The 27,521-nt window shown below is 31.7% G+C and overlaps 1 protein-coding gene across 6 annotated transcripts in view; it reads left to right on the top strand.

Annotated features, from left to right (window-relative positions):
* Nucleotides 1–27,521, top strand: part of armc9 (armadillo repeat containing 9) — an 89,006-nt gene that overhangs the window by 21,371 nt on the left and 40,114 nt on the right. For 2 of the 6 annotated variants that reach the window (XM_073937622.1, XM_073937624.1), the window contains exons 7-15: nucleotides 172–196; nucleotides 3,787–3,944; nucleotides 6,659–6,757; nucleotides 8,241–8,276; nucleotides 18,953–18,987; nucleotides 20,921–21,032; nucleotides 21,491–21,583; nucleotides 24,879–24,969; nucleotides 27,217–27,340. In XM_073937622.1, coding sequence (XP_073793723.1) covers nucleotides 172–196; nucleotides 3,787–3,944; nucleotides 6,659–6,757; nucleotides 8,241–8,276; nucleotides 18,953–18,987; nucleotides 20,921–21,032; nucleotides 21,491–21,583; nucleotides 24,879–24,969; nucleotides 27,217–27,340 — 773 coding nt within the window. Of the gene's footprint in view, nucleotides 1–105; nucleotides 197–3,786; nucleotides 3,945–6,658; nucleotides 6,758–8,240; nucleotides 8,277–18,952; nucleotides 18,988–20,920; nucleotides 21,033–21,490; nucleotides 21,584–24,878; nucleotides 24,970–27,216; nucleotides 27,341–27,521 lie in introns of all 6 variants that reach the window. The other 4 variants (XM_073937623.1, XM_073937625.1, XM_073937626.1 and 1 more) reach the window with 3 other exon arrangements.

Below are 27,521 nucleotides of genomic sequence, written 5' to 3' on the forward strand. Positions count from 1 at the left end.
TGTTCTGGTTTTGTGTCAAAACAATGGCTGTGGATTGTGAAAATCATTGTGTTTGATGAACAAGCGGCGGTGTTTATGGTGTGTGTGTGTGTGTTTGGTTTGAAGGCAGGGACAATTATTGACATTAATCCACTGAAATGATGAATTGAAGCCTTAACATCAGGAAACCAGAATGACGCTGGAAAAGGCAACAAAGGTGGATTGTTCTGGATGTTTACTCTAGTTCTAGGCGGTATTCATATTTGACTGTGTAATATTATATAATATAATCATTAACAATAATGGCTTTTTTAATATGATATAATATTCATTCATTTATTTGCTGTTCGGCTTAGTCCCTTTATTAATCTGGGGTCGCCACAGTGGAACGAACCGCCAACTTATCCAGCTCATTGTTACGCAGCGGATGCCCTTCCAGCTGCAACCCATCACTGGGAAACTATAATATAATATAATATAATATAATATAATATAATATAATATAATATAATATAAATTAATAAAATATAAAAATTTGTATTCCTAATAATAAATAATTTTAAAATGTAATATAATATAATTTCAATATTTTAATAACATAATAAATAAAATCCCCCCAAAAAACTTTTATCCTTAATTAAAATATATCAATTTGGAATTTATTTTTAAATATAATATAACCTAATAATTTAAATTTGTAATAATAATATTAAATGTTAAATATAACATAATATGATACAATATAATACAGGGGTGATAGCGTTCCGGCACCACGCCGGATTTCCGGCGTACTGTGGCTGCGGGGAAAAAAAAAAATCAGGTTCACGGATATTAATCTGTCATTTCTCTAGATTCACAGAATTCACTCACTGCTGAAAGCGCCGGATTGGTTTTTATTAAGTGCCATGTTGTGTGCTCGTGAATCATCTTTTGAGTGTAGACGCCATGTAAATAAAAGATTAATTGTGTAATTTAGAGAGCTTTATAAATTATAACGGATCTTTGTGAGATCTCTAAGAACTAAGATTAGTGACGCTTTTTAGTGATAATAAGAGGAGCGTGCTGTGCACTTTCCAGGCTATAATCCATTCAGAATTTGTATGAAACTTTCGTTTTCGGCACATATAAGCTGATATGTTTTGGGAATGACATCTGCATATTTACGCTGGGTTTATTCTCGAAATAACGGTGAAGCAATAGACGGGACAAAAATATATTTCCCCCTTCTCCTTAAACAACTTAGTGTTTCAGCTATGAAATAGTTCAGTTTTGTATGTAGCCTAATGGCAAAGTGTTTATATTTAGTTTCGTTTTTTATTCAGCTTATTTAGAAAAACGTTTGGAGCATTTTTTATTCGTTAAAAATAAGTTTTTTTTTGTTTTTTGTTTTTAACGAACAGCGCCCAGCGGAAGACCATCATTGTCTGTTTGATCAGTTTGCCTTCTCAGATCATCACGACTTGCCTAAAATAAAAGATATAAAACAGTTCAAGTATAAAACAATGGTAGCTTAATCGTTAAAGAATGTGTGCTATTAGGCGCATAGTTTGCTTATAAAAGCTTGCAGGACATCGAGGCGCCAGAGCAATCACTTGCATTTTTTTCAGTGGGAGCAATTTAAAGTTATCCGTCATTTTTGCTCACAAAGTACGAGTAATACATCAAAAAACGTTACAGCGTTTTTATAAAATAAAGAAAACCAAAATTATGCGCTTTCTGTCGTCTGGTTTTTGAACAGGAGCGCTTAACAAAATTAAGCAAAATATGCCTCACAGACATAATAAATATATTTATAGAAAGCTTTAAATTATTACTTAACGAAATAAAACAAATCGAAAACAAAAAAAAAAACTCCTTCATGTAGTCTGTAAAGATGAATTTCTCTCTAAAGGCGAGTCCAAAAGAAGGTTGCCAGTCAGGATCTGCGACACTGACTCAGAATAAGTTTATTAATAAATAATTAAGATATGTCCTTACTCTTTCCTCGACACATTCATTGTTATTTGTTTTTGCCGGTGCTTGGGGCGAGTTTTAGCTTATTGTGTGCGCTTGAATGCGGATTCACAGTAGCAGTTTTAACATGGAGTGACACGACATCTGACGTACAGATGACACTGGCACATGCCACTGAGTGTAGTGACACTTCCGGTGGCACGTCCGGTTTTCCACTGTCATGTGTCACTCGCTAGTGGCATGTGTAGTGACCTGTGTCACTCAGAGTGTTGCGCTGCATGTCACTGCAGTGACATCGACACCCGGCTAAGCTTATGACATTAATTAACCCGAGCAAAACCATATTTAATCATTACGCGACTTTTAACCTAATTTATCGCGTCGCAAGTTAGTTTATTTGCTGAGCTACTCCACGATGTTTTAATTTAAACGCATTTATTTTATGTATTCGTAGTCATACTTCCGTACGTAATATAGTCATTTGACAGTACATGTCAGTCAAATTTATTGTGGCATGCTTATGTATGGGAGGGGTTACACTTATCTGTTGTACTGTATATTATTGCATCCCGGCAGTTCCTTTGTTCCCTACAATATGGACTTCTCTATGTTTTTAATTCATTCATTTATTTTATTATTTAACTTATTTTCATTTTAAGGTATTTTAAATAATATCCTTTAATAAGTTATAATAAAATGCATGTTAAAAACTCATAACATATATGCATGTAAGATAACAGGTGTCATTTGCCTAATGATTTTTAAATATTAAAGCAAAGAGACTTATAAGATTAATGTGCTTATAACGTGCTTATACTGACACCTACTGGCACATGTCACAAGATCACTGGCATGTGTCACTGACATTACTGGCATACATAAGCATGCCACAATAAATTTGACTGACATGTACTGTCAAATGACTATATTACGTACGGAAGTATGACTACGAATACATAAAATAAATGCGTTTAAATTAAAACATCAGCAAGGAAAAAAAGTTCAGGCTCAGGAATTTTTTCCACTATCAGCCCTGATAATATGATATAATATAATATAATAGATAGCATATAATATAAATTATAAAATATAATAGTTTAAATTTCTAATTATAATTAAATTAAAATGTATTATAACATAATATAAATATTTTAATAATATAATATAATAATTAAAATCCTCCCAAAAGAACTTTTATTCTTAATTCAAATATAACTATTTGGCATTTATTTTTAAATATAATGCAATAAATATAATATAATATAAAATAATATAATAATTTAAATTCTTAATAATAATCCATTTTTAAATATAATATAATATTTTATATATATATATATATATATATATATATATATATATATATATATAATTTATTATAATATAATATAAATATTTTAATAATATATTAATTAAAATCCCCCAAAAATTACTTTTATCCTTAATTAAAATATAATAATTTGCCATTTATTTTTTAAATATAATATAACCCAATAATATAGATTAGTAATAATATTTAATGTGAAATTCAATATAATATAATATAATATAATATATTATCATATAATATAATGCAATATATGATATAATAATTTAAATTATTAATAGTAATTCATTTTTAAATATAATATAATAATTTTTAATAATAATACAATTTTAAATATAATCCTTAAGTATATATATATATATATATATATATATATATATATATATATATATATATATATATATATATATAAAATATTTTAGTATTTACTGATCATATGTACAATGCACTGTGACAATTTGACTTTTTGCATCGTGCATATGTACTCCAACCTCTTCTCTGACTGTTTGTGTGTTTTGTGGAAACAGAAGCCATCCAGCAAATGCAGCTCCAGCTGACTGAGGCAGAAAGAAAGTCCGCCGTCCACATCCGCAGATTCGCCAAACTGCAGGCCGATCACCACAACCTCATCGGGGTCACAGCCGAACTGGTGGACTCCCTGGAAGCAACCGTCCGCGGAAAGATGGCAAGCACACAATACTCGCACATTATTCACAGAAAACTCAATGATAAACTCCCGCTGAAAGCTTAATGTGACTATTTTCAATTTTATGAGGTTCCTTTTACACCACTGATAATGTAATTTATTTCAAATACAATCAGTTTAATAGACATTAGCATTTATTCAGTTGATCAAGCGTAAAACGAGATGAAAGACCGTCAGTAGCAGCAGCCTAGTGCAGAAACTCCACTGAAAATACTGAGTGAAATACATATATTAAAGACATGGCAAGAAAAAAAAGTAACTTAATGCAGTGCTTCTTGCCTGATCTGAGACCCACTTTATGTTGTTTATCAACAGGCAGTGAAGATCACTGATTTTTAAAGAAACCAGATCTGAAACACGGTGATTTTGTAATGCAAAACAGTTCACCGGAAGCACTCGATCTGGCTGATTGCAAATTAAAATTCCCTGTGCATATACTGTACCCCAGGGGTGTCCAAACTGCATAGTTTACCCCAGGGGTGTCCAAACTCGGTCCTGGAGGGCCGGTGTCCTGCACAATTTAGCTCCAACTCTAATCAAACACACCTGCTCATAGATTTCTATTGATCTTGAAGACACTGATTGGCTTGCTCAGGTGTGTTTGATTAGTGTTGAAGCTAAATTGTGCAGGACACCGGCCCTCCATGACCGAGTTTTCCCACCCCTGGTTTAGCACATTTCAATACACAATTCATACACAGTGGCAATTCAAAGTGCTTTACATAAACAAGAATAAAATAAACAAGTAAAATAAAAATAAAAACAAATAATAAAAATGCGTAAAAACAAAACAAAACATAAAAACAGGTAAAATGTGATATAAAAGAATGAAGAAGAAGAGAAAAACATGATAGTGCAATCTGTCGGACGCAGCACAGTGCTCATTCAGTAAAGGCACAGCTAAACAAATCTTACTTCTTACTTCAACATGCCTGGCTGGAAGTTTCTAGTACCTAGAAAGAGCTTGATTAGGTAACCCAGGTGTGTATAATTGGGGTTGAAGCTAAAATATGCAGGACACCCATTAGGCCTGACAAACATCCTTCCTCCACTAATTATATAATGCTTAAATATATGAAATGAATATAGATAGAAATGTGTTGATTGCACGACATACAAGATAATAGGTGGCTTAATGGACTAAATAAATAAAACAGTTATTGGAAGCTTCAATCCTGAATCTCCAGTCACATGCGTATTACTTATTACTGTTTTTTAAGAATTATATTTGTAACACTTAAATGTATTATAATATAATTTGATATTCATTCATTAATTAATTTTCTTTTCGGCTTAGTCCCTTTAATAGATGATTTGATATTTTAGTATGTTTTATAAAAATGTAGAAAATGTTTTTTTTTTAAACTAATAATCAAAGTTTTCTCTTTTTTTAAATGCTTTTTTTATCGTCTTTTAAATATTTTGTCGCTGCACAAAAATGTTAGGATATTTTTGCTCTTAAATAGTTTGTTATCGTGATGTAAAACAAAATATTATGCAGCTAAATGAAGAATAATATAATTAATATAATATAATATCTGACAACATTTATAATATAATGTATTAAATTATAATGTTATATAATAAAATATATTTCCCAGAGATGGGTTGCGGCTGAAAGGGCATCCGTTGCTTAAAAAAACTTGCTGGATAAGTTGGCGATTCATTCCACTGTGGCGACCCCGGATTAATAAAGGGACTAAGCCGACAAGAAAATGAATGAATGAATAATATAATATAAATGAAAATACAACAAATTATAATGTACTATAATTAATTATCATAAAGCAGTAAAATATATTATAATATAATCAATTTTTATATAATAAAATATGTAATATAATATAATTTTAAATAATATAATATAATATCTTATAATATAATAAAATGTAATAAAATTTATAAAATAATATAATAAATTATAATATAATATAATATAAATGATAATATATAATATAATTTGAAATATATAATATAAATGATAATAAATACATTATAATATAATACAATAAATTATAATATATTATAATATAATCATTTATAATAAAAACAATATAATATAATCAATTTTATTATAACAAAATATATGATATAATATAATTTTTGTATAATTTTTAATATAATATAATATAATAAAATGTATAAAATAATATAATATAATAAATTAAAATAAAATAAAAACAATAAAATATAATATACTAAATTCTAAAATATAATATAAATGATAATAAAATATAATTTAATATAATATAGTTTAATATATTTTGAAATATAATATAATATGAAGGATAATAAATAAATTATAATATAATGCACAAAATTATAATATAATAAAATATAATCAATAATATAATATAATTAATTTTAATATAACAAAATAGATAATATAATTTTAATATAATTTTTAATATAATATAATAACATATAATATAATAAAAAATAAAAAATATATATATATATATATATATATATATATATATATATATATATATATATATTTTATAAAAATAAATAAAATAATATCATTATTTAAATTCCTGATGGAATCCCTGGAAGCGATCGTCAGTGTAAAGATGGCGAGCACACAATACACACGCTACTCACACATTATTCACAGAAAACTTAACTAATTATTCCTGACGAACATAGTTAATCCTTTTGAAAAGCTCAAGGGAATGTGATGTTTTTCTCAGATTTCCCCAGAGTACCTGCAGGGTGTTTGTGTGCGGCTCTTCAGCGGAAACATGAGACAGAGTGCAGCTCAGAGCCTGGACTTCACCAGACCCGGCACTGTGAGTCAGCACACACACACAGACACACACACACCGCTCTTCTGATCATACAAACACAATCTGTGCCGAAAAGCAGTTGTATTTCAGTAAAGTACAATTTTATCAGCCCTCCTGTTAAATTTGTGAAATTTTCCTGAATCTGTTAAACATCATTTAGGAAATCTTTAAAAACCAATAACATATTCAAAGGGGGCTAATAATTCTGACTTCAACTGTATCTGGTAAAGTTGACAGGTGCAACAATGTGCCTTGATGTACTTGAATGTGAACAGTACAAAGTTACTTGTCAAATAAATGAACAAGAAAGATTATTTTGAGTTTAAGTTATTTTAATTATCTTGTTTATGAAGACTGCAGAGTGATGCATGAAAGAAAATGACTTCGAAGTATTTTGTGATATGTGGTACAATGCGCCCCCCAAAAGTACAAGTGACCCGAAAATGATCAAAGGAAATATATTAATGCAATTCAAATGTACAAAATATGAATTGATATTTATTTTTTAATTATATTGTACTATTAAAATAAATTTTAAAAGATTTTGTTAAATAAAAAAAGTCATCCACCATCATTTTGTGGCTCAAAAGTATCGTTTCAGGCACCGGTATCGTTTTAAAAGTATCGATTTAGCACCGGTATTGAAATAAACCCAAACAATACCCAACCCTACATAATAGGCTGAAATGTTACATAACATTTGCAAAAATTATTGTGTTACCATCAGTGTTGGGAAAAAAAGTAACATATTACAATCTGTAGTCACCTAAAAAATAAATAAAACGTAAATAAATGTGTTAATCACTTTTTAAAGACGCATTTATTCATTTTCTTGTCGGCTTAGTCCCTTTATTAATCTGGGGTCGCCACAGCGGAATGAACCGCCAACTTATCCAGCAATTTTTTACGCAACGGCTGCCCTTCCAGCTGCAACCCATCTCTGGGAAACATCCACACACATTCATACACACACACTCATACACTACGGACAATTTAGCCTACCCAATTCACCTGTGCCGCATGTCTTTGGAGTGTGGGGGAAACCGGAGCACCCGGAGGAAACCCACGCAAAGGCAGGGAGAACATGCAAACTCCACACAAAAACGCCAACTGAGCCGAGGCTTGAACCAGCGACCTTGCTGTGAGGCGACAGCACTACCTACTGCGTCGTCAAAATTATGCTTTTATAAGTAAAAACTCAATTTTTTTGCTGTTATTTTATTGTAATTTGCATTTTTTACGTTTTTTTAGACGTAAAAATGTCTAATTTTACAATTTTTATATATTTTCTAATGTATTACAATTTTAGACGTAAAATTGTAATATATTACTTTTTTCCCCAACACTGGGTACCATGCAAAACCCAATGTTTATTTACGTCTAGAATGGTTGTACAATGTGTTTGGATGTCCCCATGCTTCTGCAGTGTCTTCAATCATATCTTCTGTGTGTGTTTATGTGTGTGTGTGCTCATCTGCTCATGAAGGGATATTACTCTATGAGCCCTTATGATGACGGATATGTAAGTTTCTGGATGTTTCCTGGTCTTTCCTCTTGCCTGTTTTATTTCTCTCTATAGTTCATCTAGTTTCCATTAGATCGCTCTTTTGTCACGAGACCCTGCGTTCGTGTTCGGAGTAAAATTGACCCACTTTTGTTCCCTATTGATTCTGAATCCCAGAGGAGGCACGTTATACTGTTCAATTATAAGATTTGGCTTTGTTTTTGAGCCGTTTTGCTTGTCTCCAGTTGCCCTGAGCGGATCATATTCATGCAAAACAGACAGAAAAAAAGTTCAGGATTAGTTTATGAGGGATATTTATTCCTACTTTAAATAAACAGACTTCCTGGTGTCAGGTAATAGAAGCGCATCGTGACTTGACCTTCGAGGTTACATTTCAACAGTGACAAATTGTTTTGATGTGAAACTTGACACATCGGATAGTGTTAAGAAGGAACAAGGAAGAACACCGCAAAAATACACAATCACCGATTTTAATAAAAAAATAAAGGAATGAAGGAACAAATAAATGAATTAAGAAATGGAGTAAATGAATGAAGGAATAAATAAATTAAGGAATGGCTTAAATAAAGGAATATATAAATGAAGGGATAAATAAATACATACACAAATAAAGGAATAAAGGGAAAAAATGAAGGAATATATAAATAAAGAAAGAAATGGAATACATAAATAAATGAATGAATAAATAAATAAAAAAGGAGTAGAGCACATAAATAAATAAAGGAATAAATTAAAGAAATAAAGCACATAAATAAATAAAGGAATAAATAAACAAATAAATGTAGAAAAGAATAAATAAACAACTGAAGTACATAAATAAATAAATAAATAAATAAATAAATACTTAAATAAATGGAGTACATAAATTAATAAATAAATAGAGTACATAAATAAATACATAAATAAATGGAGTAAATAAATAAAGGAATAAATAAATAAATGAATGAAGGAATGAATAAATAAATAAATAAAGGAATAGCTTAAATAAAAGAATATATAAATGAAGGGATAAATAAATACATACACAAATAAAGGAATAAAGGGAAAAAATGAAGGAATATATAAATAAAGAAAGAAATGGAATACATAAATAAATGAATGAATAAATAAATAAAAAAGGAGTAGAGCACATAAATAAATAAAGGAATAAATTAAAGAAATAAAGCACATAAATAAATAAAGGAATAAATAAACAAATAAATGTAGAAAAGAATAAATAAACATTTGAAGTACATAAATAAATAAATAAATAAATACTTAAATAAATGGAGTACATAAATTAATAAATAAATGGAGTACATAAATAAATACATAAATAAATGGAGTAAATAAATAAAGGAATAAATAAATAAATGAATGAAGGAATGAATAAATAAATAAATAAAGGAATAGCTTAAATAAAAGAATATATAAATGAAGGGATAAATAAATACATACACAAATAAAGGAATAAAGGGAAAAAATGAAGGAATATATAAATAAAGAAAGAAATGGAATACATAAATAAATGAATGAATAAATAAATAAAAAAGGAGTAGAGCACATAAATAAATAAAGGAATAAATTAAAGAAATAAAGCACATAAATAAATAAAGGAATAAATAAACAAATAAATGTAGAAAAGAATAAATAAACATTTGAAGTACATAAATAAATAAATAAATAAATACTTAAATAAATGGAGTACATAAATTAATAAATAAATGGAGTACATAAATAAATACATAAATAAATGGAGTAAATAAATAAAGGAATAAATAAATAAATGAATGAAGGAATGAATAAATAAATAAATAAAGGAATAGCTTAAATAAAAGAATATATAAATGAAGGGATAAATAAATACATACACAAATAAAGGAATAAAGGGAAAAAATGAAGGAATATATAAATAAAGAAAGAAATGGAATACATAAATAAATGAATGAATAAATAAATAAAAAAGGAGTAGAGCACATAAATAAATAAAGGAATAAATTAAAGAAATAGAGCACATAAATAAATAAAGGAATAAATAAACAAATAAATGTAGAAAAGAATAAATAAACAACTGAAGTACATAAATAAATAAATAAATAAATACTTAAATAAATGGAGTACATAAATTAATAAATAAATGGAGTACATAAATAAATACATAAATAAATGGAGTAAATAAATAAATGCAGTACATCAATAAATGAAGGAATAAATAAATAAATAAATAAATAATAAATGGAGTACATAAATAAATGGAGTAAATAAATAAAGGAATAAATAAATAAATGAATGAAGGAATGAATAAATAAATAAATAAAGGAATAGCTTAAATAAAAGAATATATAAATGAAGGGATAAATAAATACATACACAAATAAAGGAATAAAGGGAAAAAATGAAGGAATATATAAATAAAGAAAGAAATGGAATACATAAATAAATGAATAAATAAATAAAAAAGGAGTAGAGCACATAAATAAATAAAGGAATAAATTAAAGAAATAGAGCACATAAATAAATAAAGGAATAAATAAACAAATAAATGTAGAAAAGAATAAATAAACAACTGAAGTACATAAATAAATAAATAAATACTTAAATAAATGGAGTACATAAATAAATAAATAAATGGAGTACATAAATAAATACATAAATAAATGGAGTAAATAAATAAATGGAGTACATCAATAAATGAAGGAATAAATAAATAAATGAATGAAGGAATGAATAAATAAATAAATAAATAAAGGAATAGCTTAAATAAAAGAATATATAAATGAAGGGATAAATAAATACATACACAAATAAAGGAATAAAGGGAAAAAATGAAGGAATATATAAATAAAGAAAGAAATGGAATACATAAATAAATGAATGAATAAATAAATAAAAAAGGAGTAGAGCACATAAATAAATAAAGGAATAAATTAAAGAAATAAAGCACATAAATAAATAAAGGAATAAATAAACAAATAAATGTAGAAAAGAATAAATAAACAACTGAAGTACATAAATAAATAAATACTTAAATAAATGGAGTACATAAATAAAAAAAAAAATAAATAAATAAATAAATAGAGTACATAAATATATGATTATGACTAGATATTTTTCAAGACACTTCTATACAGCTTAAAGTGACATTTAAAGGCTTAACTAGGTTAATTAGGGTAACTAGGCAGGTTAGGGTGATTAGGCAAGTTATTGTATAATGATGGTTTGTTCTGTAGACTATCGAGAAAAAAATAAAGCTTAAAGGGGCTAATAATTTTGTCCTTAAATGCTGTTTAAAAAATTAAAAACTGCTTTTATTCTAGCCGAAATAAAACAAATAAAACTTTCTCCCGAAGAAAAAATATTATCAGACATACTGTGAAAATTTCCTTGCTCTGGTAAACATCATTTGGGAAATATTAAAAAAAGAGAGAAAAAAATTCAAAGGTGGGTAAAAATTCTGACTTCAACTGTATATTTAGAAAGCATATTTTATTAATTCTTCCTTTTATTAATGTATAGATTACAATAAATCAGCCAGTTCTGACACACACAACCCATGAAATCCTTCTCCGCTCCAGGATATTCTCATTATATCAGACTTATGTATGTAAACCTGGTTGTGAAACGCACTCACGCAGACAAACTGCAAATATCCACAGCAAACACTTAAGAATTTCCAGACAGGAGAGCGTTTGCGCTAATAACACATGCAGAAATCTTTCAACAAACCAGTTTGGAGTCAAATCAGCGTGACATTACAGCAGGATGCTCACATTTAACAGGAAATGAAGTCTTCACGTTGGGGATGCACAATCAATCAGACTCCATGGTTATGTAATCGTTAAAAGCACAATTCCTTCTTGTCGTCCCAACACAAATCCATTACATTAACTTAAGTGTTTTCACTAATTTCAGTGGATTGATCATAAAAAAATTAAGTTAACTTAATGGATTTGTGTTGGGACAGCATAAAGAAAAAAATGTGTTGTTTCAACAAATTTTAATTAGTTGTATTTAGTATTAAAAAAAATCTTCAGTCCCAAAAATACCTCAGAATTGTGTTTTTTGTGCATTTTAAATAAGTAGTTTTTTCTTCATGTCATCCCAACATAAATCCATTAGGTCAACTTAATTTTTGTATGTTCAATCCACTTAAATTGGTAAAAACAATTAACTTAATGGATTTGTGTTGGGATGACATGAAGACAAAAATAGTTATGTAAAGAGAGTTGAAACAACACAAATTCTGAAGTTTTTTTTTTTTTTTTGAAGACAAATTAATTTTTTTTTTTTTTTTTTACAAATTTAAGTGCACTGACCTTATTTTTTAAAAAGTACTCCAGATGCTGTATTTAGTATTAAAAAAATTCTTCAGTCATTAAAATAGTCACAAATTGTTGTAGTAGTTTTTTCTTCATGTCGTCCCAACACAAATTTATTTAGTCAACTTAATTTTTGTATGTTCAATCCACTAAAACTGGTAAAAACGATGACCTTAATGTAATGGATTTGTGTTGGGTCGACATAAACAAAAGATACTTTTGTAAAGTGAGTTGAAACAACACAATTCTGAAGTATTTTTTTTTCTGAAGGTTTTTTTTTTTTTTTTTTTTTTGCAAATTTAAGTGGATTAAGCTTATTTTTTAAATACTCCAGATGCTGTATTTACTATTAAATAAAATCTTCAGTCCCTAAAATACTCCCAAATTATTGTTGTAGTTTTTTCTACATGCCATCCCAACACAAATCCATTTAGTTAACTTAATCGTTTTTACAGACTTAAGTCGAAAGAACATGAAACAATTAAAAAATATTTTAGGAGCTGTATTTAGTATTTAAAAAGTATTTAAAAACACTTGAGAATTGTGTTGTTTCAACTCATTTTAAATAAGTAGTTAAGTCAATTTAATTTTTGTATGTTCAATTGACTTAAATTGGTAAAAACGATGACCTTAAACTAATGGATTTGTGTTGGGATGACATGAAGAAAAAATATATATTTATATTAATATTATATTATTTAAAGTGAGTTGAAACAACAAAACTATGAAGTAGTTTTTAGGACAACTTAATTTTTACTAATTTAATTGGATTGAACATAATTAAAAAAAAAAACAAATAAATACTCCAGATGCTGTGTTTATTATTAAAAAAAATATTTCATTCCCAGATAGATACTTCAGAATTGTGTTGTTTCTAGTTTTTTCTTCATGCCATCCCAACTAAAATCCATTAAGTCAACTTAATCGTTTTTACAAATTTAGTTGGATTGATCATAAAAAAATTAACAGAACTTAATGGATTTGTGTTGGGACGATATGGAGGAAAAAAAACTGCTTATTTAAAATGAGTTGAAACAACACAATTCTGAAGTATATTTGGGACAACTTAATTGTTTTAACAAATTTAAATGGATTAATTTAAGTTGTTTTTTAAAATACTTTTTTGTGTTTTTTTTTTGTTTTTTTTTTTACAAATGTAAGTGGATTGAGCTTGTTTTTTTAAATACTCCAGATGCTGTATTTACTATAAAAAAATCTTCAGTCCCTAAAATACTCCCAAATTATTGTAGTAGTTTTTTCGACATGCCATCCCAACACAAATCCATTAAGTTAACTTAATCGTTTTTACAAACTTAAATAGATTGAACATAAAACAATAAAAAAAATACTTTAGAAGCTGTATTTAGTATTAAAAAAGTATTTAAAAACACTTGAGAATTGTGTTGTTTCAACTCATTTTAAATAAGTAGCTTTTTCTTCATGTCATCCCAACACAAATCCATTAGGTCAACTTAATTTTTGTATGTTTAATCCACTTAAATTGGTAAAAACGATGACCTTAATGTAATGGATTTGTGTTGGGATGACATGAAGAAAAAATACTTATATAAAATGAGCAGAAACAACACAATTCAGGAGGATTTTTTGGAGCAACTTAATGACTTTTACTAATTTTGGTGCATTGAACATAAAACAATTGGAAGAAAAACCCTTCTGGTTCTGTATTAAGCATTAAAAAAAATTGTCAGTCCAAAAAAATACTTCAGAATCTGTTTAGCTTTTTCATGTTGTGCCAACACAAATCCATTACATTAACCTTGTTGTTTTTACCAATTTAAGATGATTGAACATAAAACAATTAATATAACTTAATATACTTGTGTTGGGACATCATTAAATATTTTTTAAATACTTTTTGTAATACTTAACACAGTATCTGAAGTATTATTTTAATATTTAATCCACTTAAGTTTGTTAAAACGTTCATGTTTAATTTTGTTAAAAATGATTGAGTTAACTTAATGGATTCGATCGGGACAACATGAAGGAATTGTGTGGAACCCAGAATTTGATAACAGTGAATGGTGTAAATCGAATTAAACCATCAATCAATTATACTTCAATCACAATGTCAACAGAAAATAATTGACAATTATGATTTTCGTCATAATCATGCAGCCCGACTGGTCCCACATTCCTTCCAAAACCACTAGCACTCATACTTGAAATGACGCAGAACCACTCGCTCTTGGGTTTCAGTTTAACCCGTCCCCAATGCTTGTAATTGCATCCTTGAGATGCCAGAATTGCCAGTTGTAATGAGATCCCACAGGTGCGGCGCTTATGATGACTCTGGGGAGTTCCTCTCACTAACCCTCCATTTCTTGCAGTTCATTCAGTGCATGTGCATATGCATAACCCCACACTGTAAATAAACGATTAGTCGACTTTACTTAAAACGGTTATTTGGTTAACTTAAAAAAGTGAGTAAACATGCTGCTTTTAAATTACTGAATAAAGGCACTTTAAATAAATTAAATGCAAATTAGCGGTTTTCCGTATTTTGTGAATCTCGCTTTTATTTTTATTTGTTTCTCTGTTTATTTCTGCTTTTAAATGGCATTGTTGGAGCTTGATCTTTCTTGCAATAACTTTAAGCATTGAAAAGTTGGAAAAAGGTGACTTTTATAAAAGTTTTTAATAGTTTAAAGTGATTTATTGGTGGGTTGGTGTTGTACACTTCCTGACAAAAGTCTTGCTGTGGATCCCATTGTACGTGCAACAAATAATAACTTGATTTCCAGTTGATCATTTGGAAAAGTGTCAGAAGGTGGATTTCTCAGATGAATCATCTGTTAAACTGCATCCCAATCATCACAAATAATGCAGAAGACCTATTGGATTCAGCATGGAGCCAAGATTCTCACAGATATCAGTCAAGTTTGGTGAGGGAAAAATCATGGTTTGGGGTTACATTCAGTATTGGGGCGTGTAAGAGATCTGCAACATCAACAGCCTGAGGTGTCAAGACATCTGTGCTGCCCATTACATTATAGACCACAGGAGAAGGGACAATTCTCCAGCAGGATAGCGCTCCTCCTCATACTTCAGCCCCCACATCAAAGCTCCTGAAAGCAAAGGAGGTCAAGGTGCTCCAGGATTGGCCAGCCCAATCACCAGACATGAACATTATTGAGCATTTCTGGGTTAAGATGAAGGAGTAGGCATTGAAGATGAATCCAAAGAATCTTGATGAACTCTGGGAGTCCTGCAAGAAGGCTTTCTTTGCCATTCCAGATGACTTAATTAGTAATTTCTTTCATTGCAGAGATGTATGGATGCAGTCCTCCAAGCTCATGATGGAGTCAGACACAATATTCATCTGTCTCCACTGCAGCAGGACTTTATTTTCTATACTGGACATTATTTCTGTTCAGTTCAAGACTTTTGTCTAGGCAGAGTCAGACCTTACTGTCCTAATTAAATCAATAAAAATCAAGACATGATCATATTTTTTTTTGCTCAAATAAGCGTCATCTAGAGGCCTTTGCCCTTCATATGAGCCACTTCCGATTCCAAATGATCAACTAAAAGTCAAAGTATTATTTGTTGTTCCTAAAACTTGGATAAGCGACAAGACTTTTGTCAGGTAGTCTATATTGCGCTACAAAAACCTTGAAATAAACCACCAGTTTACAGACTTATTTCTCTATTGATTATATCTTATACATTTTATTATTCAGTGTTTTTCAATTCACATTTACCTGTATAGCGCTTTTACAATGTGGATTGTGTCAAAGCAGCTTCACATAGAAGATTATGGTAAATTGAAACAGTGTAGTTTAATTTTCAGAGTTTAGCTCAGTTCAGTGTGGTTTAATAATCACTACTGAGAGTCCAAACACTGCAGAGCAAATCCATCGATGCGCAGCTCTACAGGTCCCGAACCATGCAAGCCAGTGGCGACAGCGGTGAGGAAAAAACATCACCAATTGTCGAAAGTGAAGAATTAAAAAACCTTGAGAGAAACCGTTTCTCCTTTGGCCTAAAGTCTTGTGCAGAGCTGCAGTCTAAGCGCTGGAGAAGCTGGACCTCAGCGAAGGCTCGTCTGTCACTGGAGTTTTATAGGAATTAGTCTCATGGTCTCCGCTTCTCCATGACCACCCCAGCAGATGCTCAGGATACGGCCTGATCCAGGATTATGGAAACCTTGGGATCATCTCGTCACTGGTCTTGGATTGAATCAGTGGCGCTGCATAGTCTGAGGGCCTCAGGATGAGTCTCCCCATGAAGAGAATAAAGAGAATAATTAGTGTAGCTGCTGTTCATAGTGTATATAAGCAAGATGTAGAAACCTGTGTGGAGCACATTCATGCATCATACTGCTAAGTGATGCACTGAGTGTATGCTTTGCTAAAAAGATAGGTCTTTAATTTAGTTTTGAACTGCGAGAATGTGTTTGAGCCTCGGACATTATCAGGAAGGCTATTCCAGAGTTTAGGAGCCATAAATAAGAAGGCTCGACCCCCTTTAGTGGACTTTGCTATTCTAGGTACTAGCAGAAGCCCTGAGTTTTGTGATTTTAAAGAGCAGTTTGGATTGTAGCGAGACAGAAGGTTGGTTAGATAAACTGGGCCCGGTTTTTCAATAGGTTTAATCCGTATCAAATTGATCCAGATTTAGTAATTCTGTTTTTGCGATCCGTGATCAGGTAATCCAGCTTACTTTTTGAGCCAGTTTTTCAAAGCAACATTGGATTGGATCAATCTGATCCGGATAGGAACTTTTCAGGATCACTAAATCTGGATTACCAGTGCTCAAACAGGATAGGACATCACAATGTAGAACTATAGATATGTAAAGAGCGACAAGTAGAATAGCCAGCGTGGGGTCAATATAACTTTATTTTATTTTTTTTATGAAAACTAAGAAAATTTATTAAATATTAAATTAATAATAATAATAAATAAGAAAAACAAGAAAAAGCCCACCCCATCCTCTTCCAGCAGTCCGCTCATCTGAGACCTACAACACAAACACTGTACATTGAGGTATTTATAATAAGTTTCAAATATAGATGTAAATAAAAAAAAGACTTAATGTCAAAAGCTCCACAATAATCTCAGACTTCCTCATCTGATGTGGAGAGAGCAGCTTGTCTGAGCGTATCCTTTAGGAGGGGGATCTCAAGTCTGGCCTTGGTTTGCTGCAGTTTGGTCAGAGTCAGTTGTTCCTCTGCCAGGGGAAGCTGTGCTTCTGCCCTTTCAGTCTCTTTTTGCAATTGTTGAAAGAGATATCAAAAATCAGTCACTGCCGTTTCTTGCATTTTTTGTTTATTCTGTAATCATTGCTATCATCATTAATAAATATTCTAATAAGAAAAATATTTTCCATTGTGATGAATATATATATATATATATATATATATATATATATATATATATATATATATATATATATATATATATATATATATATCAATTAGAGACTAAATAAAATTGATTGTTTTTGGTCAATTTTGACAGCTGTTTGGGGGATTATTTTATGAGGCCAAACTCTTTCTACTTTGCTGGAGGCCTATACAGAAAGGCTAAATAGTTAAAGCCTATACTCACTATAGCCTGACAGATGAACAAATAAAATTAAAACCTTATGAATAAATAGTATATCTCGTAAGATACTGCATGATCCAAAAATAGTATTATTTAATAAATTTTTAAAGTTTTCATTACATTTTAGGCATGAAATCCATGCTAAATCCACCCTTCTGATGGGATCAGTTTAATCCAGGTTTTTTGGATCAAAGTGATCCAGATCCTACAAAAAAGGTCTGAAAAACCCAAACAAAGGTTTGATCCGGATCAAAACCAGGATTGGATTACGTGATCTAATCCGATTATGTTATCCGTTTTTTCTTTTGAAAAACCCATTTTCAAGATTTGATCCAATCCCTTATCAAAAATTCTAGTGGATTACTTTTGAAAAACTGGGCCCTGGTCAGCATCGCATAATGCCATTCACAACCAGACATAAACTGAAGACACCTGTGAATCGCAAAATACGGAAACTGCACATTAACAGTTGTGTTTGCAGTGTGAACTGCGTGCATAATTAAAAACAAAATAAGTTAAATCAACTTAAAAGTTCCAAGTTACAACAAGTTTACTCACTATTTTAAAGAAAGTCAACTTGTAGCTTTTGAGGCAATGGTTTTACTCCGTTTTTTGATGTTAAGTAAAGTAACTAATCAGTTTTTACAGTGCACTGAACTGCATGCAGGAATAATACGCATGTGTTCTAATCCCATGTCTGCTGTAGGATAACCAGTGAACTAACACACCCAGCCATTTTGGTTTCCATTGATATGTAATTCTATCAACTGATTTAAATGACACTTTTTTTTCCTTCTTTCAGGCTTCCTCAATGCTACGGGCGTCAGTGGCACCTCAGTGAGTTGTTTTTGTTTACTGCTAATAGTTTTTTGATGTGACATCACACCACTAGAGGAACATGTTGCACATGATATTATCTCCTGCTGACCGCCAAGTCATGGGCGGAGTGATTTCTCTTATTTTAGTTAAAAAGCCGGATAACTGTTGTGCAGAAACATATCGCATTACTAACCGATGAGTTGACATGCCTGGGCTGTGCTTCTACTGAATTACTTCATAGAAAGGACGGTCAGGAAGGAGAGATTTCTTAATTTGTGCTAAATGTTAGCATCATTAATCCATTACAACCCATGGCACTATATCATTATATGCTTGTATGCGTTTTATACTGTCTCTATTCTAATTTGTGCAATTAAAGTACAAATTCTAAGTCAAATAGCCGAAGTGAATGAATATTTTTTTCCTACCAGCAAATATTAATCTAATTTAAAGAAACCGACACTAAATATATAAGCAAACACAAGCTATAACGCAATCACTAATGACTAATGACTCGCTGAGGAATATCCTCAAGATAAATGTAAACACCATGTGACTAAAAAACAGTTGCAGGATATGGATCATAAATGCGCATAGTTTAAAGTTTGCAATCAAATCTCTGAATTGCTCTGTTGATCCGTGATCTAAATTCTTAGCTTGAAACAGATGGAAAATCATCTTACCCCCCTCTGAAAAATTATCCACAATCCCAGTTCCCAAAAACTTGGACTCCCTCTCCTGTCCCATATGAGATGGACAGATCTCAGTGTAGCTGCCATAATGCCTGTTGTATTTTTTTATTTATTTATTTTTATTTTTTATTCATTTAGTTTTTTGCCTGCCAGGTCTCTGCACAGGTCACGTGACTTAAAACTATAGGATTGGTAGAAAATCTCGTCTTGTTCGTAATATTGAAATGTCACACTTATTTTATAGATTTATTTATGAACATCAATATTTCACCCTTATTTTTATTTTTTATTCGGGGAATTTACAAACATGTTGCCTATTTTTCTTATATTAAAGGCAAGGCAAGGCACGTTTATTTTTATATTAAAGAGCATAAATTATGATCAATTACAACAACAACAAAAATTACCTTGTAATAAGTATATTCACAATCAATTTGGTATTTATTTATTAAATTGTGTATTCATTTATTTATTTATTTATCGATTATTTGTGTTCATTTATGTATTCATTAAATTTTTTTAATTATTTATTCATCTATTTGCTTTTATTTATTTGTACTTATTTATGTGTGTTTATTTATTTGTTATTTATTTTTAGGTTAATTTATGTATGTATTCTTTATTTTTTATGTTTATTTATGTATTTATTATTAATTTATATATGTATTTATTTAATATTAATTGTTTTTACTTATTTATTTATTTATTATTTTATGTATTTAATATTTATTTACTTATTATTTGTTTTATGTATTTATTTATTATTTGTGTATTTATTTATTTAATTTTTATGTTTATTTAAGTATGTATTTATTTATTTATTATTTTTATGTATTTAATATTTATTTACTTATTTGTTTTATGTATTTATGTATTTATTTATTATTTATGTATTTATTTATTTAATTTGTATGTTTATTTAAGTATTATGTATTTATTTATTTATTGATTTATTTATAATTATTATTAATAATATTATTTATTTTTGTTTGTTTATTTATTGTTTGTTGATGTTATATAATCAGTGTATTGACTGCCATCTCGTACCTGGTAAATCACATCACTGGAATAATTCTTCAAATGCCATCAAGACAGACCTGGAAGGCATGTGATCTGCCTGCCTCGAGGCTATTTCATCTTTTTTTTTTTTTTTAAGTCGGAACACTAAAGTATAATTCCCGTCAGTAACCTTCAAAAACTTGTAGAGCAAGATTCATTGTTTGTATTTTGTTATTTTTTTTGCTACTTCCTGCTCTTAGGAGGCCCAAAGATGTGCCCTTGCTGCCTTCCCTGGACTACGAGAAGCTGAAGAAAGACCTGCTGACTGGATCAGATCGACTGAAGGCTCTGCTGCTTCAGGCTTTGCGCTGGGTAACCCTTAATTACAGTTAATAAACTAAAAACACCAGCACATTTAGGTCCAGAATTTCATATACAGCTGAAGTCAAAACTATTAGCCCTCTTTTTCTTTTCTTTGTCAAATATTTCCCAAATGATGTTTAACAGAGCAAGGAAATTTTTTAGTATTGCCTATTATATATTTTTTCTTCTGGAGAAAATCTTATTTGTTTTATTTAACTAGAATTAAATCAGTTATTTGTTGTACTCTTTAAGCAGTATTTGTTTTTGATTGTTTACAGAACAAACCATCATTACACAATGACTTGCCTAATCACTATACTTTGCCTAATTACCCTAGTTAAGCCTAATATAAAATATCTAGTAAGTATGCGAGTTAGGACACAGCAATAGGTCTTTTATTTTGAATACTGTTGTTTTTTCCTTCTAATTCCAATGCCAGATTCAGTAATTGTTGAATTTATTGACAGAGGTTGACTCGATCTCTTCACGGCGAGCAAAGAGACACGGTTTTACAGGCCTTCATCAGCAACGACCTTCTGGAGAGATACAGTAACAAACAGGTACGTGGTGACACAACGATGACACAGGTCATATTTATGGTAACAACCTGCTGAAACACACACACACACAGAGTAATTTAAGCATTAGCAACGCTAATTTTAGTTTACACAGCTTTATTTTTAGCAACTTATCCATCAGGATGTTGTTGTCACATTGCAGGATGTGGTTTTTAGCAGTTTTCACTCACGTTTAGTCTCATCTGCATGATGCATACACACAAATATGTAAAGCTTTCAGGGTTTTTTTTTTTTTCATTTTTCACAACTCGTTCTCAGTTATGTTAGTGAGTCAGTATCCAGTTCCACGTAAACAGTCACTTTTTATCCATTCTCTGCATAACTTTTTTTTTTGGTCACACCTTACAGTAAGATTCCATTAGTTAATGCTAGTTCATGTATTTACTAATATGACCCAAAAACAAACAATACATAAATCAATAATATTCATTAAATAATTTTCCTTTGGCTTAGTCCCTTTATTCATCAGGGGTCACCACAGCGGAATGAACCGCCAACTTATCCAGCATATGATTTATACAGAACAGCCCGCCAGAGTACACTGATATTGACAACATGACTACTAAGTGATTTGACTGTCTTATCCATACACAATGACAGCAGGACTTGTCATTCTGAAGCCACTGACATGTTCATGAACAGAAATTTTGTTTTGAGAGCTGAACTAAGGATTTTAAACAGGAGACTGGCTTTTGCAGGTAATCTGTGGTGTTTTGCTAATTATATGCGTTGTTTTGAAGAACAAACAATACAGAGATTATTAATATTCATTCATTCATTTTCCTTCGACTTAGTCCCTTTATTCATCAGGGGTCACCACAGCAGAATGAACCGCCAACTTATCCAGCATATGATCTATACAGTGGAAGCCCTTCCAGCTGCAACCCAGTACTGGGAAACATCCATACACGTTCATTTACACACATACACTACAGACAATTTGGTCAATTTACCAATAGCACATGTTTTTGGACTTGTGGGGGAAGCTGGAGCACCCAGAGGAAACCCATGCCAACACATGGAGAACATGCAAACTCCACACAGAAGTGTGCCCACTGGCACAGCCAGGACTCGAACCAGCGACCTTCCTGCTGTGAGGTCACTGAGCCACTGTGCTGCCCTTTATTAATGTCATTCAATATTAATAATGAACTTATTAATATTGTTGTACTTGTTAACATTAGTTAATGCACTGTGAGTTAACAAAAACTAGCTATGGATGACTTTATTTCATTAACTAATGTTAAATAAATACTGTAATGTATCACTCATTGTTTGTTCATGTCACCCTTTATATCATTTAGACTTACAGCTGAAGTCAAAATTATTCGCAAATGACGTTGAACAGAGCAAGGAAATTTTTACTGTATTTCCTATAATCTTTTATATAATAATCTGTAGAAAGCCTCATATGTTTTATTTCGGCTAGAATAAAAGCGGTTATTCATTTTTTTAAATAATTTTAACGTCAAAATTATTAGCCCATTAAAGCTATACTTTTTTGATTGTCTACAGAACAAACCATAATTATGCAATGACTTGCCGAATAGTGCGTTCACACCAGATGCGAATGAAACGTCAAGCGTGAGTGATTTACCTGTCAAGTCAGTGCAAAGACATGATAAAAACATCCTGCAACGCGATTCACTCAGTTGAAGTGGCAATTTGATGCGCGAATGAAGTGAATTTGATGCACGAATCAAGTGAATTTGATGCGTAAATTAAACTAATTTTATGCGCGAATTAAGTGAATTTGAGCTGTGAATTAAGTAAATTTGATGCGCGAATTAAGTGAATTTGATGCGCGAATTAAATGAATTTGATGCGCGAATTAAATGAATTTGATGCGCGAATTAAGTGAATTTGATGCGCGAATTAAATGAATTTGATGCGCGAATTAAATGAATTTGATGCGCGAATTAAGTGAATTTGATGCGCGAATTAAATGAATTTGATGCGCGAATTAAGTGAATTTGATGCGCGAATTAAATGAATTTGATGCACGAATTAAATGAATTTGATGCGCGAATTAAGTGAATTTGATGCGCGAATTAAATGAATTTGACTCGCAAATGAAACAAATTTGATGTGCGAATGAATCAAATTTGACGCACAAATGAAGCGAATTTGACACACGAATGAAGTGAGTTTGACGCACAAATGTAGCGAATTTAATGCGCGAATTTATCGCATTTGACGCGTGAATGAAGCAAATTTTTATGCACGAATGAAGCTGATTTGATGGACTAATGAGTCAAATTTGATGTGTGAATGTAGCAAATTTGATGCGCGAATGAAGCGAATTTGACGCGCAAATTAATCGAATTTGACGTACAAATGAAGCTAATCTGACACAGGAGTTAAGCAAATTTTTGACATTTGCTGGAGCTTGCTCTAGTTTGGGCGCGATTTTGATGCAGCACCTGTTGTTGGTGCCGAACAAATCCTTGCCGTTTATCAGCCTTCATACAATCACGTAAAGCACAGCTACTCTCTCAATACAACCCGCGTTAGCCATTTAGCAACAACATTAGAGTCACCAGGCAGACAGAAACCCTGCCCATGAAGTGAATCATCGTCTATTGTGAAGTGAATTTCACACGTGAATGAATCGAGTAAACTCAATAGTGTGATTTATTCAACCAAGCCACGTCTGATGTGAACGCCCCATAATAACCCTAATTTGCCTTACGAACCTAATGAACATAGTTATGCATTTAAATGTCACTTTAAGCTAAATAATAGTAGTTAAAGTCAAATATTATTGACTGTCATCAAGGCAAAGATAAATCAGAGAAAAGAAATCAGTTATTAGAGATGAGTTATTAAAACTATTATGTTTAGAAATGTATTCTTTCCGTTAAACAGAAGTCGGGGGGAAACTACACCAGGGGCTAATAATTCTGACAGCATGTGTTTTATCTTCTTTATTTTGTGTTAGAATTGCCATCCAATAAGGGGTTAAGAGTTTTAGAATGATTTCAAACCCGTCCTTGTCCTACTTACTCAGCAAAAATGTGTCATCAGCTATCTATGCCAGGTATTTGGGATGAATCTGAATGTGGATAATCAGGTTTCAGCAGTTACTGTCACTGTTTATCTGCCTTGAGCTCATCTTTCGGTCAACCCGAAAAGCTTTGCGTCTCACATTACGATGATAAAAAAAAACACACTCGGCAGGAAGCGAAATCGTTTTTAACAGCAAATTGTGCCCAACGCAAACATTCCAGGATGAGTGACACCTCGTCTAACCAGTTTGCTTTGGTTTACTCTACAGAAAACTGTTCTCCATCTGATAAAGTGCAAGAATGAGATTGTCAGACAGTATACGGCCAGACTGATCAATGCGTTTGCCTCTTTGTGTGATGGTGAGTGAAAAGGATTCTTCGTTATATTGTTCTCTAAGCCCATCCAATGATCATGAATGCCCACAATACTCCAACACAATGAGTAAAATGGCCTTAAATTAGGATTATGACACTGAATCCACGTAGCATGTTTTAGTGACTCCTCAATTTGGTCAAATTTAAAGGGACAGTTCACCCAAAGCTGAATATTTAAAGTGCAAGAATGAGATTGTCATGGCCAGACTGATCAATCCGTTTGTTTTATTGTGTGATGGTATTGTGGTTTAGTATTTTTGTTAATAATGTTGTCCCAAAGTCCATCCAGAAGCTGTAATGTAGCTGTGTGTTTCTCCCTGTTTGACCATGCGCCACGATGAAAAGCGTACTTTTTCGTCCTTAAAATAGCAAAAGTGGATCCAGACATGCCCTTAATGCTTTTGCGCCATGTGCTTTAAGGCTCTATTTTAACGGTCTTGGCGCAAAGTCTTGCATTAAGAGCATGTCCGAATCCACTTTTGCTATTTTAAGGACAGAAAAATATGCTCTGCGTCGTGGTGCATGGTCTAACAGGGTTGAGCTTACTCCCTTAATGACTTATGGGTGTGTTTTAAGAATAAACCAATCAGAGTCTCATCTCCCATTCCCTTTAAGAGTCTGTTGTGTTGCGCCATATCGCATTTGCTATTTACATGGCGGACTTTGTACGTGTAAAAACTAAACACTTCGCTACCGAGAAAACAGTTAAACAGCATCTGCAGCGCGAGAATAAAGAATGAGTCTCCACCATTTGGCCTTCACTTTCTCTCTTTCATGCATAAGGAAATGTATTGGACGCACCCACTGAATACTTCCTTTATGCTGTGTTTACACCAGACGCAGAACGCGCGGATAAATCGCGCTATTTGCGCGTAAATTGCCGCGTGAACATTTGAGTTTACTCGCTTCATTCGCACGTCAAACCCTGCTTCATTCGCGCGTCAAATCCGATTCATTCGCGTGTCAAATTCACTTCAAAACAGACGCGGATTCGCGTGATGGGCAGGGCTTCTGTCTGCCCCGTGACTCTAGCTTCATAGCTAAATGGCCAACATGGATTTTATTAAGAAAATAACAGTGTTTATGTATTTTATGAAGGATGATAAACAGCATCGATACGTTTAGGGCCAAGTCTGAGTCCACTACATCCTTTCAGAGATACATCCAGCTCTTTAAGCTCATAGACTCCCAGCCCAGTTTGATGAACTTCTTGTTGGTGTCTGCTGGTGGATTTCCCCTGGGACACCGACAACAGGCGTTACGTCACAATCACGCCCCCACAAGAGCAAGCTTCTGATTGGTTAACGTGGCGCAAATGTCCGCTGAAGTTCAGATTTTCAAACTTGAGTGATTCGCGCAAAACGCGTATGTAGCGCGTCAAACACGCAAAATGCTCAATTCGTGCCACACCATTCGCGCGTATCGCGGCATGCGCACTGCGCCATGCGCGCAATTCTCGTCATTCGTGCCACGCCATTCGCGCGTATCGCGCCGCAGGATGTCTATTCGCGCGTTTGCATTGACTTAACATGTAAATCACTCGCGCTTGACGCGCGTTCCGCGTCTGGTGTGAACGCAGCATTAGACTACATAATTCATTTAGTTTTTTAAGCACAAAGACTTGTTTAAAAGTGTTTCTAAATTCAGTTCTAATTTACAGCAAACAAATAACTAAACAATATTAATGAAGTTACATCCAAGGACATGTCCTGTTCTTATGCCCTATATCAGGGCTATTCAATTAGTTTGTCATGGGGGCCGGTTCATGAAAAGCATCCCAAACGAAGGGCCGGATAGATATGACTTGCTATAAGAGTAATAACACGACTGCATATAAGAGCCCATATGCTGTATTTGTGCTCATGAACACACCCACGTTGGCTTTTTCTACATTAAAATGTTAATATATTGTATTTTGAAACTACATAAAAATCAGTGCATTGTACGATAGACTTTATTATTTTTAGTTTAATTGCCAAAGTTTAAATGAAGTACTTTAAAAAGTGTTTACACAACGGCAGAATATTTTCTAATTAATAATTTCTATTTAAGAGGTAAAGTTCATCACACACATTCATTGTGTCGTACACTGTTGACAGTAAACATCTGACTTTTTCGCCTGAAACATTTGTAATCGTTGTAATGTTTTGAGTAAATTCATTATTGTTTCTCTATTTAAAGTATTGCGTGACTAGTGTTTTCATCAGGTTAATGTGTGTATTTCACACTCAGGGCGCCTGTACCTGTCTCAGATTCCAGCTTTACTGCCATTTCTGCTGGACTGTCTGAAGACTGAAGAGAAAGAGTCTGTCACTCGAGAGAATGTGCTGGCAGCGCTGCAGAAGCTCAGCCTCAGGTATGCCCTTTCTTAAGCGGTAATCAAACCTTACACAGACATTTCTTGTAAGAATTTGATTTATTTGTTTTCTCTCTCTCCACCATTTGAAGGTGAGTTATTCCCTGATTTCTAAGCTGAAAGTGGCCAAGTGCTTAGGACACAGACTCCTGTATATGGTTATATGCTGTCATGGCTTTGC

This window comes from Danio rerio, chromosome 22, assembly GCF_049306965.1.
Source record: "Danio rerio strain Tuebingen ecotype United States chromosome 22, GRCz12tu, whole genome shotgun sequence".
Lineage (NCBI taxonomy): Eukaryota > Metazoa > Chordata > Actinopteri > Cypriniformes > Danionidae > Danio > Danio rerio.